Source organism: Xyrauchen texanus, chromosome 33, assembly GCF_025860055.1.
Source record: "Xyrauchen texanus isolate HMW12.3.18 chromosome 33, RBS_HiC_50CHRs, whole genome shotgun sequence".
Taxonomy (NCBI): domain Eukaryota; kingdom Metazoa; phylum Chordata; class Actinopteri; order Cypriniformes; family Catostomidae; genus Xyrauchen; species Xyrauchen texanus.
The window spans coordinates 4,559,544-4,582,170 of record NC_068308.1 but is presented as its reverse complement, the minus strand read 5'-3'; the positions used below and the strand labels follow the sequence as shown (position 1 = coordinate 4,582,170).

At 38.6% G+C, this 22,627-nt stretch overlaps 1 protein-coding gene across 3 annotated transcripts; it reads right to left on the bottom strand.

Moving 5' to 3' along the window:
* Positions 1-5,048: 5,048 nt before the first annotated feature.
* kbtbd2 (kelch repeat and BTB (POZ) domain containing 2) lies at positions 5,049-20,406 on the bottom strand. Of its 3 annotated transcripts, XM_052102940.1 has the most exons (5): positions 20,343-20,399; positions 14,805-14,834; positions 14,257-14,688; positions 8,770-8,935; positions 5,049-7,993 (listed from the first exon to the last, which is right to left on the bottom strand). In XM_052102940.1, exons 3-5 carry the CDS (start codon positions 14,427-14,429, stop codon positions 6,437-6,439), a joined length of 1,896 nt encoding a protein of 631 aa, XP_051958900.1. In that variant the 5' UTR covers positions 14,430-14,688; positions 14,805-14,834; positions 20,343-20,399; the 3' UTR covers positions 5,049-6,436. The 3 variants fall into 3 exon arrangements, with proteins under 3 accessions (XP_051958900.1, XP_051958899.1, XP_051958898.1); XM_052102939.1 differs by lacking the exon at positions 14,805-14,834 and having other exon boundaries at positions 20,343-20,406; XM_052102938.1 differs by lacking the exon at positions 14,805-14,834 and having other exon boundaries at positions 19,966-20,401.
* Positions 20,407-22,627: the final 2,221 nt, after the last annotated feature.

The following is a 22,627-nucleotide window of genomic DNA, read 5'->3' as shown; positions in this document are numbered from 1 at the left end:
GCTCAATATATGGAGTAAAAACACACACACAGACACGCATTCATACACTGGAATATTCATACATGCTAGGAACTCCAGCTTTGTGAATAAAACATTTTGCTAAAATAATTAAGGGATTAAGAACATATTTAAGTATATGGGTTTTCTAAACTTATGGTTTGCCATGCACACTTACCCTCTCATTCTCCCACTGAATGGTGAGGAGGAGTCTCCTAAGGACTGGTCTTGGAAGGACACAGCCTTAAAGGAATAGTTTACCCAAAAATAAAAATTCTCTCATCAGTTACTCACCCTCATGCCAACTTACTTTCTCCTGCAGAGCACAAATGAAGATTTTTATAAAATATCTCAGCTCTGTAGGTCCTCACAATGCTAGTGAATGGGGGCCAAAATTTGTATGCTCCAAAATCTATAAATCTCCAGTGGTTAAATCTATATCTTCAAGGTGATATGATAGGTGTGGGTGAGAAACAGATCAATATTTAACATTTTGTATGCATGTAAAGGGTGAATCAACCAGAACACAAGAAAAATGTGAAAGTAAAAGTTCAAGTGAAGATTGAATAGCAGGGAGGATAATTTATAGTAAACACTGACTAAAATATTTATCCGTTTCTCACCCACACAATCGCTTCTGATTACACTGAAATCAAAACACATACGGATGCATAGGGTCTACATGCAGATTTGGGGGAGGGGGGCAGTCGCACAGTGACTAACAAGGAAAATTGTTAAAAAGGTTGCCAACCCCTGGTATAGCGCATGATCATAGAATAATGGTCCAGCAACCTAAACAACAGTTTTGAGTAAGCATTATCTTAATTGGGTTCTCCAAGAAAAAAAAAAGCATCTAAATTTGTTGACACATTTTGCACTGTAACTATTCTCTACTCTACATGATATCACTATAACCCCCCTAGGGGCCTTTTACTCCAAGTGTTGGGTAAAATGCTCCCTTACCATCTTTTTAAAAAAACTGCATTTGAATCTAAACAACCTTCTGTTATTATTTCTTTTCAAACTAATTATGTTTCTCCATAAATTTTTCGATTTTGATACATTTTGTGACCAGACAAAAAAAACACATTTTCCTTATGGTGTGCCTTAGCCCCGTTGTACCCTACATCACAAATAAAATTATATATATTTTTTTTAAATATACCATCTACTCACCTTTCTGCAACAATAAAAACATGTATCTTTTAACATTTGTATTCTTTAAATTGAGCAAAGAGGTCAGTGTGTGACGTCAATCTTCTTCACATTTCTTCTTGTCATCCAGATTCGCAGATAAGTGTTCACCAAACTTTAACTTTTGTAAAGTTTCTTCACACAAGCTTGTTTCTGGTCTCCCATGTTCAGATGCATTTGAATGGGAATAAATGGAAGTGTTGTGTGACCGCCTCTTTAATCAGTGACTCTGAATGATGGCAAAATAGCTGCGTAGTGACAGCTAGGTGACAACCTTCACCACACAATGCAAAATTGCTAAACTTTTGGGCAAGTTGTTGCAACATTGGAAGAAGATTAGCGGTGTTTGCTGGGTAATAGCTTAGCCCCCCAATATCGAACAGATCTCCTTGTTACCCTATTACCTATTTCGCCCGGTAAGGTTCAAAGACACTTGTCTTTTGATAGTACCAATAATAACTTTGGAATAGCCTTCTAGAAATATTCGAGATTCAGACACACTCTCTTGGAAGTCTAGACTGAAGACCAGGCATATGGTTAAATTAAATAGTCTGCTTTTAAATTGTGCTACGCTAGCGGTGTACACATAGAATTATTTTTCTTGTTTTCTTTCCACGATTACCTTATACACCAATCAGCCACAACATTAAAAGCACCTGCCTAATATCATATAGATCCCCCTCGTGCCACTAAAACAGCTCTGATACTTCAAGGCACGAAATCCACAAGACCTCTGAAGGTATGGATCGGAATTGTTGGTTCAGCACATCCCACAGATGCTCAATCGGATTGAGATCTGAGGAATTTGGTCATGTTCCTCAAACCATACCTGAACAATTTTTGCAGTGCCGCAGGGCACATTATCCTGCTGAAAGAGGTCACTGCCATCAGGGAATACCATTGCCATGAAGGGGCGTATGTGGTCTGCAACAATCTTTAGGTAGGGATGGTATGTGTCAAAGTAACATCCACATGAATGTCAAGAATGTCAAGGTTTCCCAGCAGAACATTGCCCAGAGCATCACACTGCAGCAGGATGCACCACGGGAAGAAGGCAGGCCTGCGGAGGCAATCTCTTCCCCAAGCAAACCATGCACATACACCCGGCTGTCCACATGATCTTAAAGAAAATGTGATTCATAAGACAAGGCCACCTTCTTCCATTGCTCCATGGTCCCGTTCTGATGCTCACATGCCCATTATCGGAGCTTTTGGCGGTGGGCAGGGATTAGCATGGGCACTCTGGCCGGTCTGTGGCTACGCAGCCCCATGTGCAGCAAGCTGCAATTGCACTGTGTGCAGCAATTTGAGCTACAGTAGCTCTTCTGTGGGATCAGACCAGATGAGCTAACCTTTGCTCCCCCACTCATCAATGAGCCTTGGGCACCCATAACCCTGTCACCGGTTGTCCTTCCTTGGACCACTTTTAGTAGGTACCAACCACTGCATACCTGGAACACCCCACAAGACCTGCCATTTCTGAGATGCTCTGACCCAGTCATCTAAACAACACAATTTGGCCCTTGTCAAAGTCACTCGGATCCTTATGCTTGCCTTTTTTTCCTGCTTCCAACACATCAAATTCAAGAACTGACTGTTCACTTGCTGCCTAATATATCCCACCCCTTGCCAGGTGCCATTGTAATGAGATAATAAATGTTATTCACTTCACCTGTCAATGGTTTTAATGTTGTGTCTTATCAGTGAACATTCTTGGTTTAATAAAGTCACCAACATCTTTTTTCATTCTTTCATCATTGTAATGTCTAGGTCATCCCTAGGTTTATAGCTCCATGTCATGCACAGATTTATCTTTGGCTGCCATCGACCCACATGACCCATTTGGCTGCCCCATGTGTCTGTCATTCATTGACTACAACTCTAATATCTGCACATTGTATTGATTCCAATGTTAGAAGTAATTATAATCACAATTAATAATAAACTTGCCATGAATATCATCACTACTACAGTATTAGATTTTTTTCCTAACTTAATATCCAAGACACTATCTACAGGTGAAACTCGAAAAATTAGAATATCGTGCAAAAGTTCATTAATTTCAGCAATTCAACTTAAAAGGTGAAACTAATATATTATATAGACTCATTACAAGCAAAGTAAGATATTTCAAGCCTTTATTTGATATAATTTTGATGATTATGGCTTACAGCTTATGAAAACCCCAAATTCAGAATCTCAGAAAATTAGAATATTACATGAAATCAATAAAAAAGGATTTTAAATACAGAAATGTCGGCCCTCTGAAAAGTATAATCATGCATATGTACTCAGTACTTGGTTTGGGCCCCTTTTGCATTAATTACTGCCTCAATGCGGCGTGGCATGGATGCTATCAGCCTGTGGCACTGCTGAGGTGTTATGGAAGACCAAGATGCTTCAATAGCGGCCTTCAGCTCTTCTGCATTGTTTGGTCTCATGTCTCTCATCTTTCTCTTGGCAATGCCCCATAGATTCTCTATGGGGTTCAGGTCAGGCGAGTTTGCTGGCCAATCAAGCACAGTAATACCATGGTCACTGAAACAGGTTTTGGTACTTTTGGCAGTGTGGGCAGGTGCCAAGTCCTGCTGGAAAATGAAGTCAGCATCTCCATAAAGCTTGTCTGCTGAAGGAAGCATGAAGTGCTCCAAAATGTCCCGGTAGACGGCTGCGTTGACTCTGGACTTAATAAAGCACAGTGGACCAACACCAGCCGATGCCATGGCTCCTCAAACCAACACAGACTGTGGAAACTTCACACTGGACTTCTTGGATTGTGTGCCTCTACATTCTTCCTCCAGACTCTGGGACCTTGGTTTCCAAATGAGATGTAAAATTTGCTCTCATCAGAAAAGAGGACTTTGGACCACTGAGCAACAGACCAGTTCTTTTTTTCTTTAGCCCAGTTAAGACGTTTGACATTTGAAGCCCATGTCCAGGACCCGTCTGTGTGTGGTGGCTCTTGATGCAGTAACTCCAGCCTCAGTCCACTCCTTGTGAAGCTCCCCCACACATTTGAATGGCCTTTTCCTGACAATCCTCTCCAGGCTACGGTCATCCCTGCTGCTTGTGCACCTTTTTCTTCCACACTTTTCCCTTCCACTTAACTTTCTATTAATGTGCTTTGATACAGCACTTTGAGAACATCCAACTTCTTTTGCAATTACCTTTTGAGGCTTTCCCTCCTTTTGGAGGGTGTCAATGATGGTTTTCTGCACAACTGTCAGGTCAGCAGTCTTCCCCATGATTGTGAATTCAACTTAACCAGACTGAGAGACCATTTAAAGGCTCAGGAACCCTTTGCAGGTGTTTAGCTGATTAGAGTGTGACACTTTGAGCCTACAATACTGAACCTTTTCACAATATTCTAATTTTCTGAGATTCTGAATTTGGGGTTTTCATAAGATGTAAGCCATAATCATAAAAATTATATCAGATAAAGGCTTGAAATATCTTACTTTGCTTGTAATGAGTCTATATAATATATTAGTTTCACCTTTTAAGTTGAATTACTGAAATTAATGAACTTTTGCACGATATTCTAATTTTTCGAGTTTCACCTGTATATTAAATCTATACATCTCAATGCTCTTAAAATTTAGAAAATGGCAAAAATCTTTCAAGATACACAATCTATGGTGTTATCTCAAGGAGAGCTTCCCCAGCTCCAAACTAAACCTTTGTTTAGCCCAGTCCTCATTTATGCATTTTCTTTTCATTTGACAGTCATGGGAAGTTGCCATCAGGATGCACTCAACAAATGACAAAAGACGACATTTAATCTATATATACATCATCAAAAGCTGAAAAATCCTCAGATGCCAAAGTACTAAAGAAACCAAGTACATTCTCATGTATTTTATTTTTAATACATTTGCTAAACATTTAAATGTAATCCAATCAAACTGCCGTATTGAATGAGGAGCAGAATATGGAATCTTTCCATTCTCATCTAATCCCAATCGGTAAATTGGTGTCTTTGCAATACATGTGATCTGATCTTGAAATGTGGTTAATTAAACAGAAAACAGCAGATTGTGTTGATTTATAACAGTGGTGGAGGACACACACACACACACTTAATTTGTCTTGTTTAAATTCTGAAGCTAACATGCTATACACGGCCATAATATGTGCCGATTACACTCTGTTATTGTCATTTATGATGACACTGATACTACTGCAAAGATGGGTGTATAAAATAATGGTCAAAATACAGATAAAAGATTAAGAGAGGCATATCTATGGGCATATAGTGTGAATGGCTTTCACTGCAGATGATACATGGGTGAATGGGCACTTGACAGTATTTGAGTAGATCTGATTCCTTTTGTAGACCAATTAAACAAAAACTAGTTTGCTAATAACTGTACACTGGTGTGTGCATGGTGACTGATCTTGACTGACTAAACGATAATGATCTATCGGCCTCAAGGTAGGTGAAGCAAACGGTAAATAAACTAGGAATCCAGGCTATAAATCATCTTAAGGCATCCATGGGGTGTTTGTGGTTGTGAACGTGAAGCCTGCCCTTCTGAGGGTCAAAAGATGCCAGATGGTCATCAGATAAACCAATAAGAGTATGTGAAATAACTATGAGGGTACAGAGGTATGCATCAAAAAGTCAAGCAAGTCATCGTACCAGCAGTCAAGCCGAATGACAAAATGGCACCTAGTACAAAACTTACGGACCTTTGACCATCCCATATACAGCTGACATGTAGGTGAATACTTCCTTTCTATAAGAGGAACATGAACAGAATGGAGAGAAATGTTGAGGGTTTGTACAGTTGCCATTTTCAACTGAAGTTGGTTTAATTGAAATTAATCGCATATTCAAATGTTTACAGCAAATTATAAAAAAAGAATTCAAAATTTGTAATGATCACAAAAATACAAAAAAAAAAAACAATGAAAACAAAAAACGTAGTGACTACCCATTATTTTGGAGAAATAGATATGCTCTTGGGCAAACAACTCACTATGACATCAGAAACAGAAATCAAAACTGCATGTGTAGTGGCGTGCTGAAGAAATTACATTTTAGTCGATTTTCCAATTTAAGTTCTATTCAATATTCAATTCCAGTTTTAGACTCCAATTAAATGGCCGATCTCCAAGAACATACTAGTTATTGGGGGGGGTCATAATTTATCTTTACTCACACTTCAAAGTCCCATTAAATAGAGCATTATTCCGAAACAGTGGATAAATTACAGGCTTGTTTCCAAGTAGATGGTGTTCACTATACACGAGGCAGCGACACCATGTCCTCATCCACCTCAAACTCCTCAGCTCCTTCAGGGGAGAAGAGGTAGGTGGGCGGCTTCCAGGGAGATTCCTCAAGGCAGGATGGGTATAGTTTACCCACGGCGCAACGAAAATCTTTACCAAGGTCCCAGAGCACACGCTCTGACACAGGTTGCCTTAAGCACCAACAATCAAGCTCCAGGTCGTACTGATACAGAGCATACTTTGCCCGCTCGTTTAAGTGAGTCTCGCGTATAAATATGCACAGAGTGTTCAGTAGAACCACCGCACGCACGCAGGGGTCCGAGTATCGCTTGGCTGGGATGTTGGCAGCCAGACGCCATTCGTTTTTGTTGACGTCGTATATTTCCACAGTAACAGAAGAGCCATCGATGGTGCTAGTTGGTAGACGCAAGCCTGAGTTGCCCACCACATGCAGACCACCAATGTAAAAGATGTGCTCTCCTAACGCAGCCGCAGAAGCGAAGCATCGACTTGTCTGTCGCATGGCCATTTCCACCCAAGTGTCCGCTCGAGGGAAGTAACAGTACATGAGGTCGTGAGTCATGACATAGATGCAGTCGCGAGCCATTACCGCCGTGCTCCAACTCCAGGCGCAGGGAAGAGGGCTGGCCATGCTCCATTCATCTTGTTCGCAATCGTATCGCTCCACTGTGCGCTTATTCAATTCACCACCCACGTTATCACCACCAATAGCATAGATAAAACCCTGACAGTACACTAGTGACGGCTTTGTGCGTGCGCACAGCATTGGTGTTTTGGCAACCCAGGCATTCTGCTGAGCATCCAGCCAGTAGAAACTGTCTACTGAGCAGTAGGCTGCCTGCAGCTTGCCACTCTTACTGCCGTGACTAGCCAGAGTGCTTTTCAATGGAATTTGTCCACCGGCAATGAACACGTCGTTGTCTGGGGTGACCAGTGTACCAACCTTCTGCAAGTCTCCAGGCGGGCTACTCAGTTTATAGACCTTCTCCGCTTGTGGGCTATAACAGACGACCGCATGACGTGGACCAATCACAAATGGGTGGCTTTCAGCTGGTGGTTCAGTCTCTACAAAAATCAGCATTTCTTCCTTGGTCATGCCCAGTCTGGGCTTAAAGAACTTTGGCATAGATTTATACAGGCCCTGCACAACCACAGACTTGTCATTTGGTGGAAGACCTTGGAACCAGGCACGTTGGGTCACTTCAGAGAGTGCGTCAATTCGAATCTGGCTTAGGACTGAGGAGAGATACTGAGAACGTGCTTCCATGTTGTATTCCAGCCACAGCATGGCCGCCTCACGTACTGTCTCCTCTTTCTCAACGTTGAGATTATCGCTGCTCAGGAGATCCAACAATAGCTCATGTGAGAGCTGCAGAAAGGCCTCCTGACGGTAGACAACAGGGAATTTGTGCTCCACCATGCGCTTTGCACTTTGCTTCAGCTCAGTGCAGCTGAACAGGTCACCAATGCTTAGCATGCGGACACAATTTTCAGCAGTGATTTTCTTGACCAAGTAATCTCGACACTGCAGTAAAACATCTTCCACCTGAGGATGAGAATACAGGTACAAACCAATTATAAAACAAACAACAGTATGATAAATACTATGATGTTCTAAAAACTCTTTGAAAAAAGTTATAGTATATTGGCCAAGTAAATGGTGGTTTGATATAGTAGGGATAACAAAAAGGGTGAAAAGTTCCTTGTGGCCAATTTTCCTAAAATATGGTTCACAATGCTTTTAAAACATCATGCACATAGCCCAAATTTCCAGATGATCAGCGATTCAGTATTGAAATTATTTGCTGATGACAATTTGTCTTCATTTGTTAGTACCAAAGTACACCGAAATTCAACTTCCTCAATTGGATAATGAGTGTCTTTAAGAACACCCGATCTGCAACCTATTAAAATGTATTAGTTTGTATCTACCAAATGGATTGACAAACAGAAAACGTTTAACAAGCTTTCTTCAGGACCTCTAGATGATGTATACCATATTTTATGCCAATGGGATGAACAGTTTAGGGAAGAAAAAAAATGGTTTTCCAGAATGTTCATGGTGTCCAGAAAGCATCCTCAAAACAAATACACCATGGTTCCACTAGTTGCTCTACTTTTATCCACAATAATACACTATGGCTTTAAACCTGTTTTTTAGAACCCTAAAAGTGCAGGATTGTTCTGCTTAAAGTCTGCAACAATTTCATGACATTCTAATGAGTGACATAATCAGAGTGGTTTTGTGGACTGACACAACCATGGTAAACTATTACTTAAAAGTTAATCTGTGAAAATGAGAAGAGTATACACTTTCCCAACCTGAAGGAAACACGCCGTCTCATAGAGCGGCTCCACAGTGCTGTCATTGATGAGCAGGTTGCCAGTGTAAGCGTAGGTTATGATGGTCTGGAGCGTAGCAGGGTCAACATTTCTCAGGTGAACATGTGTCTGTTTGCTCTCACTGAGGCCACTCATAAACATGGCTCTACAAGAACAAAAAAAAAACAGTGATAAAATCAAGTAAACTGATGTATTTGCAAAGTGCAATTGTCATTTGTCCATGGTCAAAGCTATTATTTCATGGATCAAAGCTGAGCTGTCTAAAATTACACTATATGTTACGCACTCGTAGGAATACTAAAGTTTTAATCTACACTGAAACGTTCAGCATTTATCAGCTGACAGAAGTGATGTTTCAAACACATATGATGTGTTGTCACTAGCCAACTTCAGTCCAACACGTCTCTCAAATAATGTGCATATTGACAAAGCGTGGCTTGATGGTAAAGGATTTATAGTAACTCAAATTTGCAAGGTGCTGCCTTCACAGAAGTTTTGGTGGTCAATTAAACATTAATTACAGCATGCTAACTGATTAAACAGCAGAACCAGCTAATCAAGATCTTCAGGATTACTTGAAAATTAGAGGCAGGTGTGTAAGAGCAGGGTTATAAGTAAGCTTTGTAGGATGTGGCCTTCCAGGCATGGAATTGAATTGCCATGCCTTCAGAGCATAAATTAGTAACCACAGTACCAAATTATCAGTAGTCAGTACAAATATCAGTGAAATTTCATGGTTTTCGAAACCAATTTGCTATTAGCAAATGTATGCTAATATTATAATATACTACTGAACACACCAGTTTAATTATTTAATAATTATTATTATTTTTTTCCAGAACATTTTTTAAAGTTGAAAAACAAAATATATATATTTCATCATCAAAATGGTGTCTAATTAATAAATTATTAAAACTTTTAACAAGTAAAAATCTAAATTTTCAACATGTCATTGCAATTTGTTTGCCAAATTTTATTCAACAGCTGTCTTACTTGCGATATTTTTATTCATTATTATTATTATTATTGCAGTGAATATTACAATTTACTATACAGTTGTAATACATTTTGATAAAATTTCTTACATTTCAGGCATCTAGATTTTATTTTGAATCGTGCTTATGACGTGTTTTTTGCCTGATGCTTCACTTGTCCGGATAAACAGTTTGCGTCACGGCGCAGAGTAATCATTTAAGTCACGTCTGAAATCTCATCCGTTTACACTGTCATTTGAGTCAGACAAATCAAATGTAGTTCACAGTTTGGAGTGTTTATATTAGATTACTGGCGTTTGTGTATGTGGAAATTTTGAAATGTTGTCTTTTAAATTTTGGTCAACTGTTGTTTTAAATGCAATTTAGATCAAGTTGAGTTGACATTAAAGCGCAAATGCTGTGATTTTAATTATATAAATACAGGCGTATGCAAAAGTTTAGGCACCCCTGACAATTTCCATGATTTTCATTTATAAATAATTGGGTATTTGAATCGGCAATTTCATTTTGATCTATCAAATAACTGAAGGAAACAGTAATATTTCGGTAGTGAATTGAGGTTCGTTGGATTAACAGAAAATGTGCAATATGCATCAAAATGAAATTAGACAGGTGCATAAATTTGGGCATCCATTTATTTTGTTGATTTAAATACCTGTATCTACCTAGCACTGATTAATTGGAACGCACTATTGGTTTGGTGAGCTCATTAAGCCTTGAACTTCATAGACAGGTGCATCTAATAAGAAAAGGTATTTAAGGTGGCCAGTTGCAAGTTGTTCTCTTTCTCTCTCCTCTGAAGAGTGGCAACATGGGGGCCTCAAAACCACTCTCAAGTGACCTGAAAACAAAGATAGTTCAACATTATGGTTTAGGGGATGGCTACAAAAAGCTATCGCAGAGATTTAAGCTGTCAGTGTCCACTGTGAGGAACATAGTGAGGAAATGGAAGACCACAGGCCCAGTTCTTGTTAAGGCCAGACGTGGCAGGCCAAGTAAAATATCGGAGGCAAAGGCGAACGATGGTGAGAATGGTCAAAAACAGCCCACAAACCACCTCCAAAGACCTACATCATCATCTTGCTGCAGATGGTGTCACTGTGCATCGTTCAACAATTCAGCGCACTTTGCACAAGGAGAAGCTGTACGGGAGAGTGATGCGGAAGAAGCCTTTTCTGCACACACGCCACAAACAGAGTCGCTTGAGGTATGCAAACGCACATTTGGACAAGCCAGCTTCATTTTGGAAGGTGTTGTGGACTGATGAAACAAAGATTGAGTTATTTGGTCATAACAAGGGCCGTTATGCATGGCGGCAAAAGAACACAGCGTTCCAAGACAAACACTTGGTACCCACAGTAAAATTTGGTGGAGGTTCCATCATGCTGTGGGGCTGTGTGGCCAGTGCCGGTACTGGGAATCTTGTTAAAGTTGAGGGTCGCATGGATTCCACTCAATATCAGCAGATACTTGAGAATAATGTAGGGGAATCAGTCACAAAGTTGAAGTTACGCAGGGGCTGGATATTTCAACAAGACAATGACCCAAAACACTCCTCAAAATCTACTCTGGCATTTATGCAGAGGAACAAGTACAATGTTCTGGAATGGCCATCCCATTCCTCAGACCTGAATATCATTGAAAATCTGTGGGGTGATTTGAAGCAGGCTGTCCATGCTCGGCAACCATCAAGGAGGAATGGTCCAAAATACCTTCATCCAGAATCCAGACACTCATTACAGGCTATAGGAAGCGTCTAGAGGCTGTTATTTCTGCTAAAGGAGGCTCAACTAAATATTGATGTGATAATTCTGTTGGGGTGCCCACATTGATGCACTGGTCTAATTTCATTTTGATGCATATTGCACATTTTCTGTTCATCCAATAAACCTCATTTCACTACTGAAATATTACTGTGTCCTTCAGTTATTTGATAGATCAAAATGAAATTGCTGATCCAAACACCCAATTATTTATAAATGAAAATCATGGAAATTGTCAGGGGTGCCTAAACTTTTGCATACGCCTGTATATATTTTATATGTGCTGCATGGTTCACAATGGATAAGTGCTCTGCTCTTTCATCTGATACAACGTGAATGTTTCTTTATGTCTGTGGAGTTTATAGTGGATGAGCGGTCAGATTTAAAGTACGCAGCTCTTCCACAGTAAGATTGCAGCCTAAAGCGGTTTAATAAATCACACTAGGACATGTCATGATTTTAAGTTGATTAATTGTCATTTTCAGTATAAAAGCAGTAACACTGTCAGTCACACTGCATGCTGGTACCGGATTGTGTCAAGTGTTCAGAACTACAGATAATGCAGAAACACTGGTACTTTTTTAGTTTAGTATCGACTTGGTGTCGAAGAACTAGTACTTTTGACAACACTAAAAACGGTTATGAAAAGCAACAATTTAGCAAATAATTTGTAAAGTCTGGTCCATATTTAGTCCAGAAGAATGCCTATTAGGGGTGTCATAATGCATTAACGCAAGTTTAGCATGTTCATTTTTCTTAATCGTGACAAACACATTTAATGTTAATACAGCATAAACACTGGTGTGAAGGTTAGGCCTTACACTGACTGACACGCACGCACGCACGCACGCACGCACGCACGCACGCACGCGCGGCAGAGCCCTTCAACCAAGGGGATCAAGTTTAACATAAATAGGCAGCTCCATTGACATTCTATGGGTGGTACTGTCTTAACACACTAGTTGTCTGTTATGCTCTCTCCTATGATAGAGCCGCAGATCTCAGTAAATAAAATAATCTGTGACAACGCTTCCCTGTCAGTTATAAAATGATGGAGAAAGGAGCTCTTAGCCCTATCTGATGTACAAAACAAGCCCAGATGGGATTTGTGATTGAAATCAAGTATTTTTCAGCCTATGTGAAGCGCATGGTGAGTTCAAAGTGGCGCTTGAAACTATCATTGAAACTCTGACGCAAATCATGTACGCAGCTTTACGATTGTCGTAGGAAAGTGTACAGCCTTCTTAACATTTGAGAAATGTTAATTTTACTTGAATTGGTTCTATTGTAGTGCATTTCTGTGTTTAATTTTGTTGAAGGCTTTGTTTGGAAAATGTTAATAAAGCATTATATTGTTACATATGGTTTTGTTTTCTTTCCTAAAATGGAAATAAATACATTCTGACAATAAAATAAATATAATCTACGATTAATCACAAATAAAAAAAAATATTCACCGAAAGCACTAATTTAAAGAATTTATTTATTTAATGAATTTTTTTAATCACCTTTTCTCCCAATTTGGAATGCCCAATTCCCACTACTTAGTAGGTCCTCGTAGTGGCGCAGTTACTCACCTCAATCCAGGTGGCGGAAGACAAGTCTAAGCTGCCTGAGAACATCAATCCACACATTTGACTCATTGTGCATGACACCGCGGAGACTCACAGTATGTGAAGACTAATGCTACTCTCTGCGATCCACGCATACAGTGGGTACGGTAAGTATTCAGACCCCTTTAAATTTTTCACTCTGTTATATTGCAGCCATTTGCTAAAATCATTTAAGTTCATTTTTTTTCCTCATTATTGTACACACAGCACCCCATATTGACAGAAAAACACAGAATTGTTGACATTTTTGCACATTGATTAAAAAAGAAAAACCCCATTGAGAGTGAGAACCCCAAATCATGACCACAAGGAGGTTACCCCATGGGTGATGGTCAGCATCAATACTCACTGAGTAGGCCCCAAATTTATAGCATTGTTAATTATTTTTATTAGTATAAATTTATTAGAATAAATCTCAAGCCTATTTTTTTGTATTAATATTTTGTATTATAATATTTGATTAAACAGTTTGACTGCTGTCACTCACTGCAGGTTTACACTGTTTGAGATCTGCTTTTCGACGCAAGCTCAGTGATGCTCCGCACAATGTTCTGCACTCTAGCGAATGCAATAACGGGCGTGAGATCGTCTTTCATGTTGTTTGTTATCTTGTAATCACGAATAAACTCTCCCTTTGCTATGTGTGTGAGTTTGTGAATTAATTTAAGGATCATAGTTTAGGAGACAAATGGTGTGGTTGATACACCTAGTGTAGTGTGCGTTTGGCTTTACTGACTCGGTCTCTGGCCTGCACATAACGGCACTGTGCAGCTACGTTTTAAACTGATCTCAGAAACAATTCAGAATTTATGAGAGTCGATCCAGAATCATTGGAGAAAAAAAAATAAAATAAATCACGATGCATCAGAGCATCTATTTTTCTCCAATCACTACTTGCAAGTGACTATTATCAGAGAAATAGACCAAAATATTTCCCTGAATGACTGGATATACTTGTATTTGTCTGAATCACAATTGGATGAAATTATGTGGATGGAGTTTTGGCTTTTTGTGAGTGATATTGAGGTAGATGGAGAGAGACTCCATGACAAAACTCAACAAAAGGTTAAATCCTTAATTTTCCCACAAACCCACCTGAAGTACGAGCTGCAGGTCGCCAGCACCATCTTATGGCAAGGGAACTCATTGTCCTCCACCAGTAGAGTGATGTCAGTCAACAACTTTTGCTCGTAAAAGAACTTGAGTTGCTTCAGCACGGAAACGGCGTAGTCCGTGTTGACTGGCCGACGCTCTCCAACTTCTGACATGCTCGTATCCCATGAGTTTCCGCCCAGTTTCTGAATGTCAGCGTGCCGGTAAAACCACACACAAACAGGAAGTGATGTAAACCCACAGAGAGAGCTGAGCGAGCTGGAAATCCTGTAAGTGTGGATGTCCCTGATCTTCTGGAGCTATGTGATGTCACAGCTGCAATGCAAGGTTCAACTGCAGCAGAGGATTCTGGGATTGATGTAGGGGGCAGTGTGAGGTAGAAATGTCTACATCAGAACACCTGCAGTCAAGCGTCTGTAAAACAAATGACACATTAAAGGTATCATGTCATGGGGAATCAAATATTCCTTTATCTTTTGACTAATTAAGTAATTATGTTATATATTAATTAAATGCAATTATGTAATTACCCAACTTCGAGCATGTGGATGACGCTATGTCTGTGACCACCAAAGCCATTTTTGACATAGAAAAAAACAGAATCAAGAGACCTTTATTTACCGAACAGAGTAAACAACAGCTCCGTTTTAACATCAGTCAAGGCTCAACGTGAGCCTGCCATTAAACCTACATGGATGCGCATCTCTCCGCCCTGCAGACGCAATATAAAACAGGCTTACCTAATAGATTTAAGCTAGTCTTCACATGTGAAATTACTAAAAAAATGTAATTGAAAAGGAGCAACCAACAAGCTTTTGCGATCTGGGCAGTATAAAGCACAAGCGCAACAATGCCTGCAATTGTTGCAGCTCAATGCAAGAGCGTTAAAACATCTCTCAATAACCCAATTACTGTAAATAGCCTATTGTACACTGTGTTGCATGTAAACGATAGCTAAAAACAAAATTGAAATTGATATATCCATAGACTAATAACCATGAACATAACTCAACCTCAAACAAGATTTCTGGCCAGTAGGCATGTCTTAAAATATCGATATATTGATGATTAATTGGCAAGTTATTTTATTGATATGCTTTTGGGGCATCAATAGATTAATAGATGAAAGATGATGATTATGAAAATAAGAATTTAAATTCATTTAAACTGTGCACAAGACATTGTTTTAAAAATATAAAAAATGGAAATGCATTTACATTGTTCAAGATTTCAGCATGAAATCATGAAAACTTAAAACACATGATTTACCCAGTACAAGGGATAACTGTAAAATGATGAAGTAATTAAAGACACAACAAGAAACAGCGGCTGCTACGAGAGCTCAAGGAGGACTGCTGCAAACAATTTCTTAATGTAATAATAAAAAATAGAACAGCTGGTATATCAATGCATAAGTGAATTCATATAGACTCACAACAAGAACACACAGGCTTACTCATTTTAAAAGCTTAAATTTATTTAAAATACAAAAGCTTTTATAGTTATTTGAATTGAAAATGTTATATATATATCATTCAAAACTATTACAAATAAATATTACAAATATAAGGATTTCAAAACTAATAGAGAATATAAAAATGAATATACTAAAGTATATTTTCCTTTTTTTTTTTTCTCCATCTACCAGTTAGTATATCAAAGTGTTTTTAGACAATGACAACTACTTTGTAAATATATTTGGGATAATAGGAAACCTAGAATTAATCTCAAAATTCTTAGGTTGTCAAAAAGGCTTGGAGGAATAGACTTCCCAAATGTAAAAAATTATTATAAAGCTGCCCAAATTAAAACTATATTGATTTGGATTAAAGAAGAATCTAAAGTGAAATGGAGGAAGATGTAAATGTAGGAACCTTTTAGTATATTCCTTTTTCTACACAAACAAAGCAACAAGTTTAGATCAACAGATAATATTTGTATTAATAGTACTTTTAGAATTTGGTTAGAAAAAGAAAAACCGTAAAATTAAGATATTTACAAGAAACTACTAAAATCCCATTTATGTCAAATAGATTAGATAAAACATTTAAAGTTTTGGGCAGCTAGAGGTCTGTAAAGATATCACCAACTGTTCACTGATAAAGGAATAGATAACTTTTCAAACCTAGCAAAAAAGTACGAGCTTCCAAATTCACAATTTTGTAATTAATACAGGTCAGAAGATATTTATTAAGAGAAGTTCAAGTAAAAGAAATAAAAAAGGAAATGCATCCATTCATAAATGATATAATTGATACAACTAATCCAATAACTATGTCAGGAATTTTAAAGAGTGCACTTGAAAGAGATAAACAAAACAGTCTGAATAAAACTGTATAAAAGATGTACACTGGTGGCCAAAGGTTTGGAATAATGTACAGATTTTGCTGTTTTGGAAGGAAATTGGTACTTTAATTCACCACAGTGGCATTCAAGTGATCACAAAGTATAGTCAGGACATTACTGATGTAAAAACAGCACCATCACTATTTGAAAAAAGTCATTTTTGATCAAACTAGACAGCAACCATCACTCCAACACCTTATCATTGACTAATCATGATAAATTGATCATTTGGTACTAGAAAAGCACTTGCCATTATATCAAACACAGTTGAAAGCTATTTTGTTCATTAAATTAAGCTTAACATTGTCTTTGTGTTTGTTTTTGAGTTGCCACAGTATGCAACAGACTGGCATATCTAAAAGACAATATTAGGTAAAAAGAACACAGCTTTCTAAAGAAACTCATCAGTCAATCATTGGTTTGAGGAATGAAGGCTATACAATGCTTGGAATTGCCACACAATGAAGATTTCATACAAAAGGTGTACACTACATTCTTCAAAGGACAACTGGCTCTAACAAGGACAGAAAGCGATGTGGAAGACCAGATGTACAACTAAACAAAAGGATAAGTACATCAGAGTCTCTAGTTTGATAAATGGATGCCTCACGTCCTCTGCTGACAGCTTCATTGAATTCTACCCACTAAACACCAATTTAATGTACAACAGTAAAGAGAAGACTCAGGGGTGCAGGCCTTATGGGAAGAATTGCACAGAAAAAGACACTTTTGAAACAGATACACAAAAAGAAAAGGTTAGAGTGGGCAAAGAAACAGACATTGGACAACAGATAATTGGAAAAGAGTGTGTTATGGATCTTAACCCCATTGAGCTTTTGTGTGTGAGAAGTGCCCGACAACACAGCCACATCTATGGCAAGTGCTACAGGAAGTGTGGGGTGAAATGTCACCTGAGTATCTGGACAAACGGACAGCTAGAATGCCAAGCATCTACAAAGCTGTCATTGCTGCAAATGGAGGATTTTTATTTCTTTTTCAAATTGTAATAGTGATTTTTCTAATTATTAATGTCCTGACTACATATTTTAATCAGTTGAATGCCACTTTGATGAACAGAAGTACCCATTTCTTTCCATAAGAGCAAAATATGTAAATTTTTCCAAACTTTTGGCCACCAGTGTAGGTGGGAGGATGAATTAAAAATAAAATTAGTCAGCAAGACTGGGGAGAAATATTTGAGTAATATGGAATGTATTATCTATCCAGTGTTTAGATGGAATATGCTTCGAAGGTACAAATGAGATTTTTAACACCTACTATTCAAAGTATAGTAGTAATACAATAGCATGGAAAAAGGGGACTGTTGGAGAAAAAAAATGTCTCATTACATTAAAATTATATAGGAGTGCTCTAAATTGACAACTTATTGGAATGAACGGATTAGACAGGCTAATTTAATATTTAACTGCACAATAGAAATCCATCCAGAAAACCTTATTTTGGGTAAAATGCCATTGGCCTTAAGAAATAAAACTGAACTACATATATTTAGGGTAATCAGAATAACAGCTTTGAAACAGATAAAAAAAAAAAATTGTATTTGGAGTGGTGGTCTAAAGCACATAACTGGTAATCAGAAGGTTGTAGGTTCAGATCCCCACAGCCACCACCATTGTGTACTTGAGCAAGGCACTTAACTCCAGGTTGCTCCGGGGGGATTGTCCCTGTAATAAGGGCTCTGTAAGTCGCTTTGGATAAAAGCGTCTGCCAAATGCATTTTTTTTTTGTTTGTTTCTATACAAGACGTATTTTGTGTACTGTTTATATTGCTTATATTATAACTTCAAGTAAAAACTGCATGTTAATCTCGAGTCCTTGAAAGAAGGGGTTTGGGTGGCATTTACCCTTTAAGCTTGGACTTTTAATATTTTAAAATGATTTTCGTTTTTTTTTGGCAGGTATCATATTAATCCATTGAAATGGCTGTTTTATAGATAGCCTTATATAATATGTTTATATTTTTTGCTATGGCTAAAGAGGGTAAATGAAAAGCAATTACATTTTAAATGAAATACAACACTATCTGCTGAAAATCTACAATACATCACCCTGCACCTCTTGCCTGGTTGCCCACTAAAGCTAAGCAGGGTTGAGCCTGAAAAGTACCGGGATGGGAGACCTCCTCAGGACAACCAAGGTTCCTGATGGAAGTGGTATTGGGTAGGCCAGCAGGGGTGTTCACCCTGCTGTCTGTGTGGGTCCTGATGCCCCAGTATAGTGATGGAGACACTATACTGTATACTGTCTTTCGGATGAGATGTTAAACTGAAGTCCTGAAACTCAGTGGTCATTAAAAATCCCAGGGGACTTCTTGTAAAAATCTCCTGCCAAATTGGCCCCTCCTAATAATCTCCATCCCTAAATTGGCTACTTCACTCTACTCTCTTCTCCACCAATAGCTAGTGTGTGTGTGTGTGGTGGGCATCCAGGTGGATGCTGCACACTGGTGGTGGTTGAGGAGATTCACCCTATAGTATGTGGAGTGCCTAGAAAAGCTATATATATATATATATATATATATATATATATATATATATATATATATATATATATATATAAAAATCTAAGGAATCATTATTATTTAGACTTTCCAGAGACACAGGGAGTGACTTGATTGCATCAGATATGTCATTTTACTCACAGCTGATAGGTTCAGCATCTGTTAGCTATCTGTAGCGAACAGGTTAGCCGTGTAGTGTATGTTGCTATGGCGATGAACACGGCTAAAAGCCGACCAAATTTCATCGTACCTAAAACTTGGGTTTGAGGCAATCTAAGCTAAAACTTACCTGGCTAGCCACCGAAACCGGCTTCATGGTACAGGCCATCGGACTAAATGTTGATATCAATATTTATTTAGTCCCGATTTATTCGTTCTTGTCATCTGGTCATCCTAGTATAATTATTGGCAAAATTGGTCTTGATAATACATGGTATCGGATCAAAAAGGTGTCATATTACTTATGACGTTTGTAAATTGGCGGCGCAGCGGAGGTTTCCGGTGAAAGCTCATTACAGGAATATGTAATGTCGCCAAAGATGAACCTTAACCACACATTAAACTATATTTAACTGTATCAAAAATATAAATAACTGATTTAACTCGCTTGCTTTTATCTCTACTTATTCGAAACGTGTGTTTCATTCAGACAGCGTAATATCGATGTACTTCAACTAAACTATAGTGTCGTACCGTGCTACTACAGTATGCCATGTTTTAGCTTCAGGGAACAGTTTAACCCCCCACCCCGCTGGACTCTTTTCATGCAGAGGTGATGTTCATAGAATCGTACCCACACACAGGCCTGCTCGAGGTGACCTTACCTCCAGTGCGCAGCGCGGAGCTCCGGCCGCTGCCGATGTCTTTTTGCTGGATGCAAACACACAAAGGCGAGGCTCAGTGACAGACAAACGCTCCTAGCAGCGGCTGACCTGACTCACAGTCTGATGCGTTCTGTGTCCAGCTCAAACAGCCGCAAGCTCTAATCATGATTTAAGTGTTTAAATTAAACTCAAACGCGTGTTATATCTCGATCAGCGTTGATGTGTGTCGGTCTGCATCTAAATATATGTGGATGATCAGACAAAAGCTAATGCTGCTTATTTGACACAAGCCGCATCATTTATCTACAATCTAACACATCGAGATTCATTTACCGAGCTGACCGATTATGCAATGATCAAAAAATTAATTTACGCACTGTATTTAACGGTGATGTGGCTTCTCAGGACCTGCACTTAGCGCGTGAGCTCCGGAAGTCTTCGCTCGGGAACTGAAGAGGGCAGAGACACCAGAGTTTTTTTAATAAACGATACACCAACTTCCGCGGCTCTAACCGTTGTAGCGCGTGTACGCGTGTTACGACCGTAAATCACCGTTTGCGGATACCATAAAAATAAATGGAGAGAGCCGTAAACTGACACCAACTTGTCGCAAAATTTACTGACTTACTTATCGTCATAATATCCACACATAGTTCACTAAAATGATGTGTAAAACATGTTGAAGTTTATCGGATTATGAGTTAATTTCAACAAGTGATTAGCTGTTTCCTCACAAAATCAGTTTATTCAGCGTATCCTCCATCCTGAAGCATCTCTTCCATTAACATCCATTCAAAAAGAACGGCCTCTAGTCTCTCGCTAGTGTCGTACAGCATTACGAACTTACGATGGCTGCATCCGAAAACATAGGCTGCTGGCCAGCTACGTTATGAGTTAATGGCTCAACAAACAGCGTTTTTGAACGAATGAATGGAACCATGGAACTCTTAATGAGACTGGTCTGAGGACAGTTTGAAAAGCACCTTATGTAGCATTTTCCCGTTTTCGGGCGCAACCGATGTGTTTTGCTAAGCTTGAAGCAGAGATGTTCTATACTAGCTAACAAACTCTGCGCATTTACCATAGGAGAGAGCGTAACGACCAACTGGCTTGTTACGACAGTAAGTCACCGTTTGCGAATACCATACAAACGATGAAGGAGAGCCGTAAACCGACACATACCTGTCGCAAAATCGTATGTGACTTCCCTTATAAAACAGTAATTTATCCTAGTAAACTTCACACATATTGTACTCAAAAAGGATTGTTTGGTGTAAAGCATGATTAAAATTTCCAGACATACTTCCAATTTATTGAGTGATGCTTTTTTCTCTCACAAAAGCAGTTTTTTCAGCATGGGGAAGCATCTCCTCCATTGCCATCCATTGAACAAGAACGGCCTCTTGTCTTCTCACCAGTGTACCGCCCTTAGAATTAATATGGGACTGCTGCGTTATGCTAATCTTTGCTAAACTTGTAGGCTCGCCTTCAGACAGGCTCTGGCTTGAAGGCTCAACCTTGTTAGAAGGGATTTTGTCGTTTCTCGCACTTTAGGCATACAGCCACTTACTGTTTTATTATTATTATTATTATTATTATTATTATAAAACATGGGAGATCTTTCTACCTTTCTTGTATTATTTTTGGGGTTCCCACAGTAGTGGATTCAGGCTGCTGTTTGTTCAGTTCCCATGCCTAAATCTCACCATGTGAGTTCCCTCTATACTTTTGAATGAGCAGTTGTGTAATACTAGCTTATTAAGATCATCTTATCTTTTGTATCAGATACGTTTCTAACCCTGTGCCAACCAGGAAGATCATTATTATTCTTTGATTAATTTAGTCTTTTTTACCTTTCCCTAAGATCCAATTTATCATAATTATATATTTTGTATTACCTTGTAGGTTCTCAATCATAGTCTTTCTTTCTATATAATATTTCCTACATTTAAATTTTATGTGTTCTACTGTTTCAATTTCCCCACAAATGCCACATCTTCCTGTATTATATTTACCTATTAAATGTAATGATTGGTGTATTAAGCCCTGTGTCCACAGCTGACAGCTTCATTGAATTCTACAAACTCAATACTTTTGAAAAAGAAACACAGACATTGGACAACAGATAATTATGGATCTTAACCCCATTGAGCTTTTGTGGGATCAGCTAGACTGTAAGGTGTGTGAGAAGTGTCCAACAAGACAGACACACCTACATATGTGCTACAGGAAGCGTGGGGTTAAATGTCACCTGAGTATCTGGACAAACTGGCAGCTAGAATGCCAAGGATCTGCAAGGATTTTTTATGAGAACTCTTTGTTCTCGGAAGTAGTTTAAGAATTTCTGAAAATGATTCAAATTGCAATAGTAATTTTTCATGTTATTAATGTCCTGACTATACAGTGTGATCAGTTGAATGCCACTTTGGAGAATAAAAGTACCAATTTCTTTCCATAAGAGCAAAATCTGAATAGATGATCAGTCTATCTGGTGTAACATCTTCAATCCATTGGAGTGCAATCAACAGTACAACTATTTAATGTCTGTTCGATAGTCTCTTAAAGATATATAACTATAGCTTGAAAGATTGTTTTATATTTACTTATGTAGCAGTTTTCAGTCTATTGACAATATATATATACCTGCAGAAATGTGTCTGTG

What these genes read in the sequence shown, in the direction of transcription:
- kbtbd2 (XM_052102939.1), bottom strand. Translation starts at nt 14,429, where the DNA reads ATGTCAGAAGTTGGAGAGCGTCGGCCAGTCAACACGGACTACGCCGTT. An exon ending in ACCTGCAGCTCGTACTTCAG is followed by an intron (nt 8,936 to 14,256) that starts GTGGGTTTGTGG and finishes TTGTTCTTGTAG; the next exon opens with AGCCATGTTTATGAGTGGCC. An exon ending in AGACGGCGTGTTTCCTTCAG is followed by an intron (nt 7,994 to 8,769) that starts GTTGGGAAAGTG and finishes TCTCATCCTCAG; the next exon opens with GTGGAAGATGTTTTACTGCA.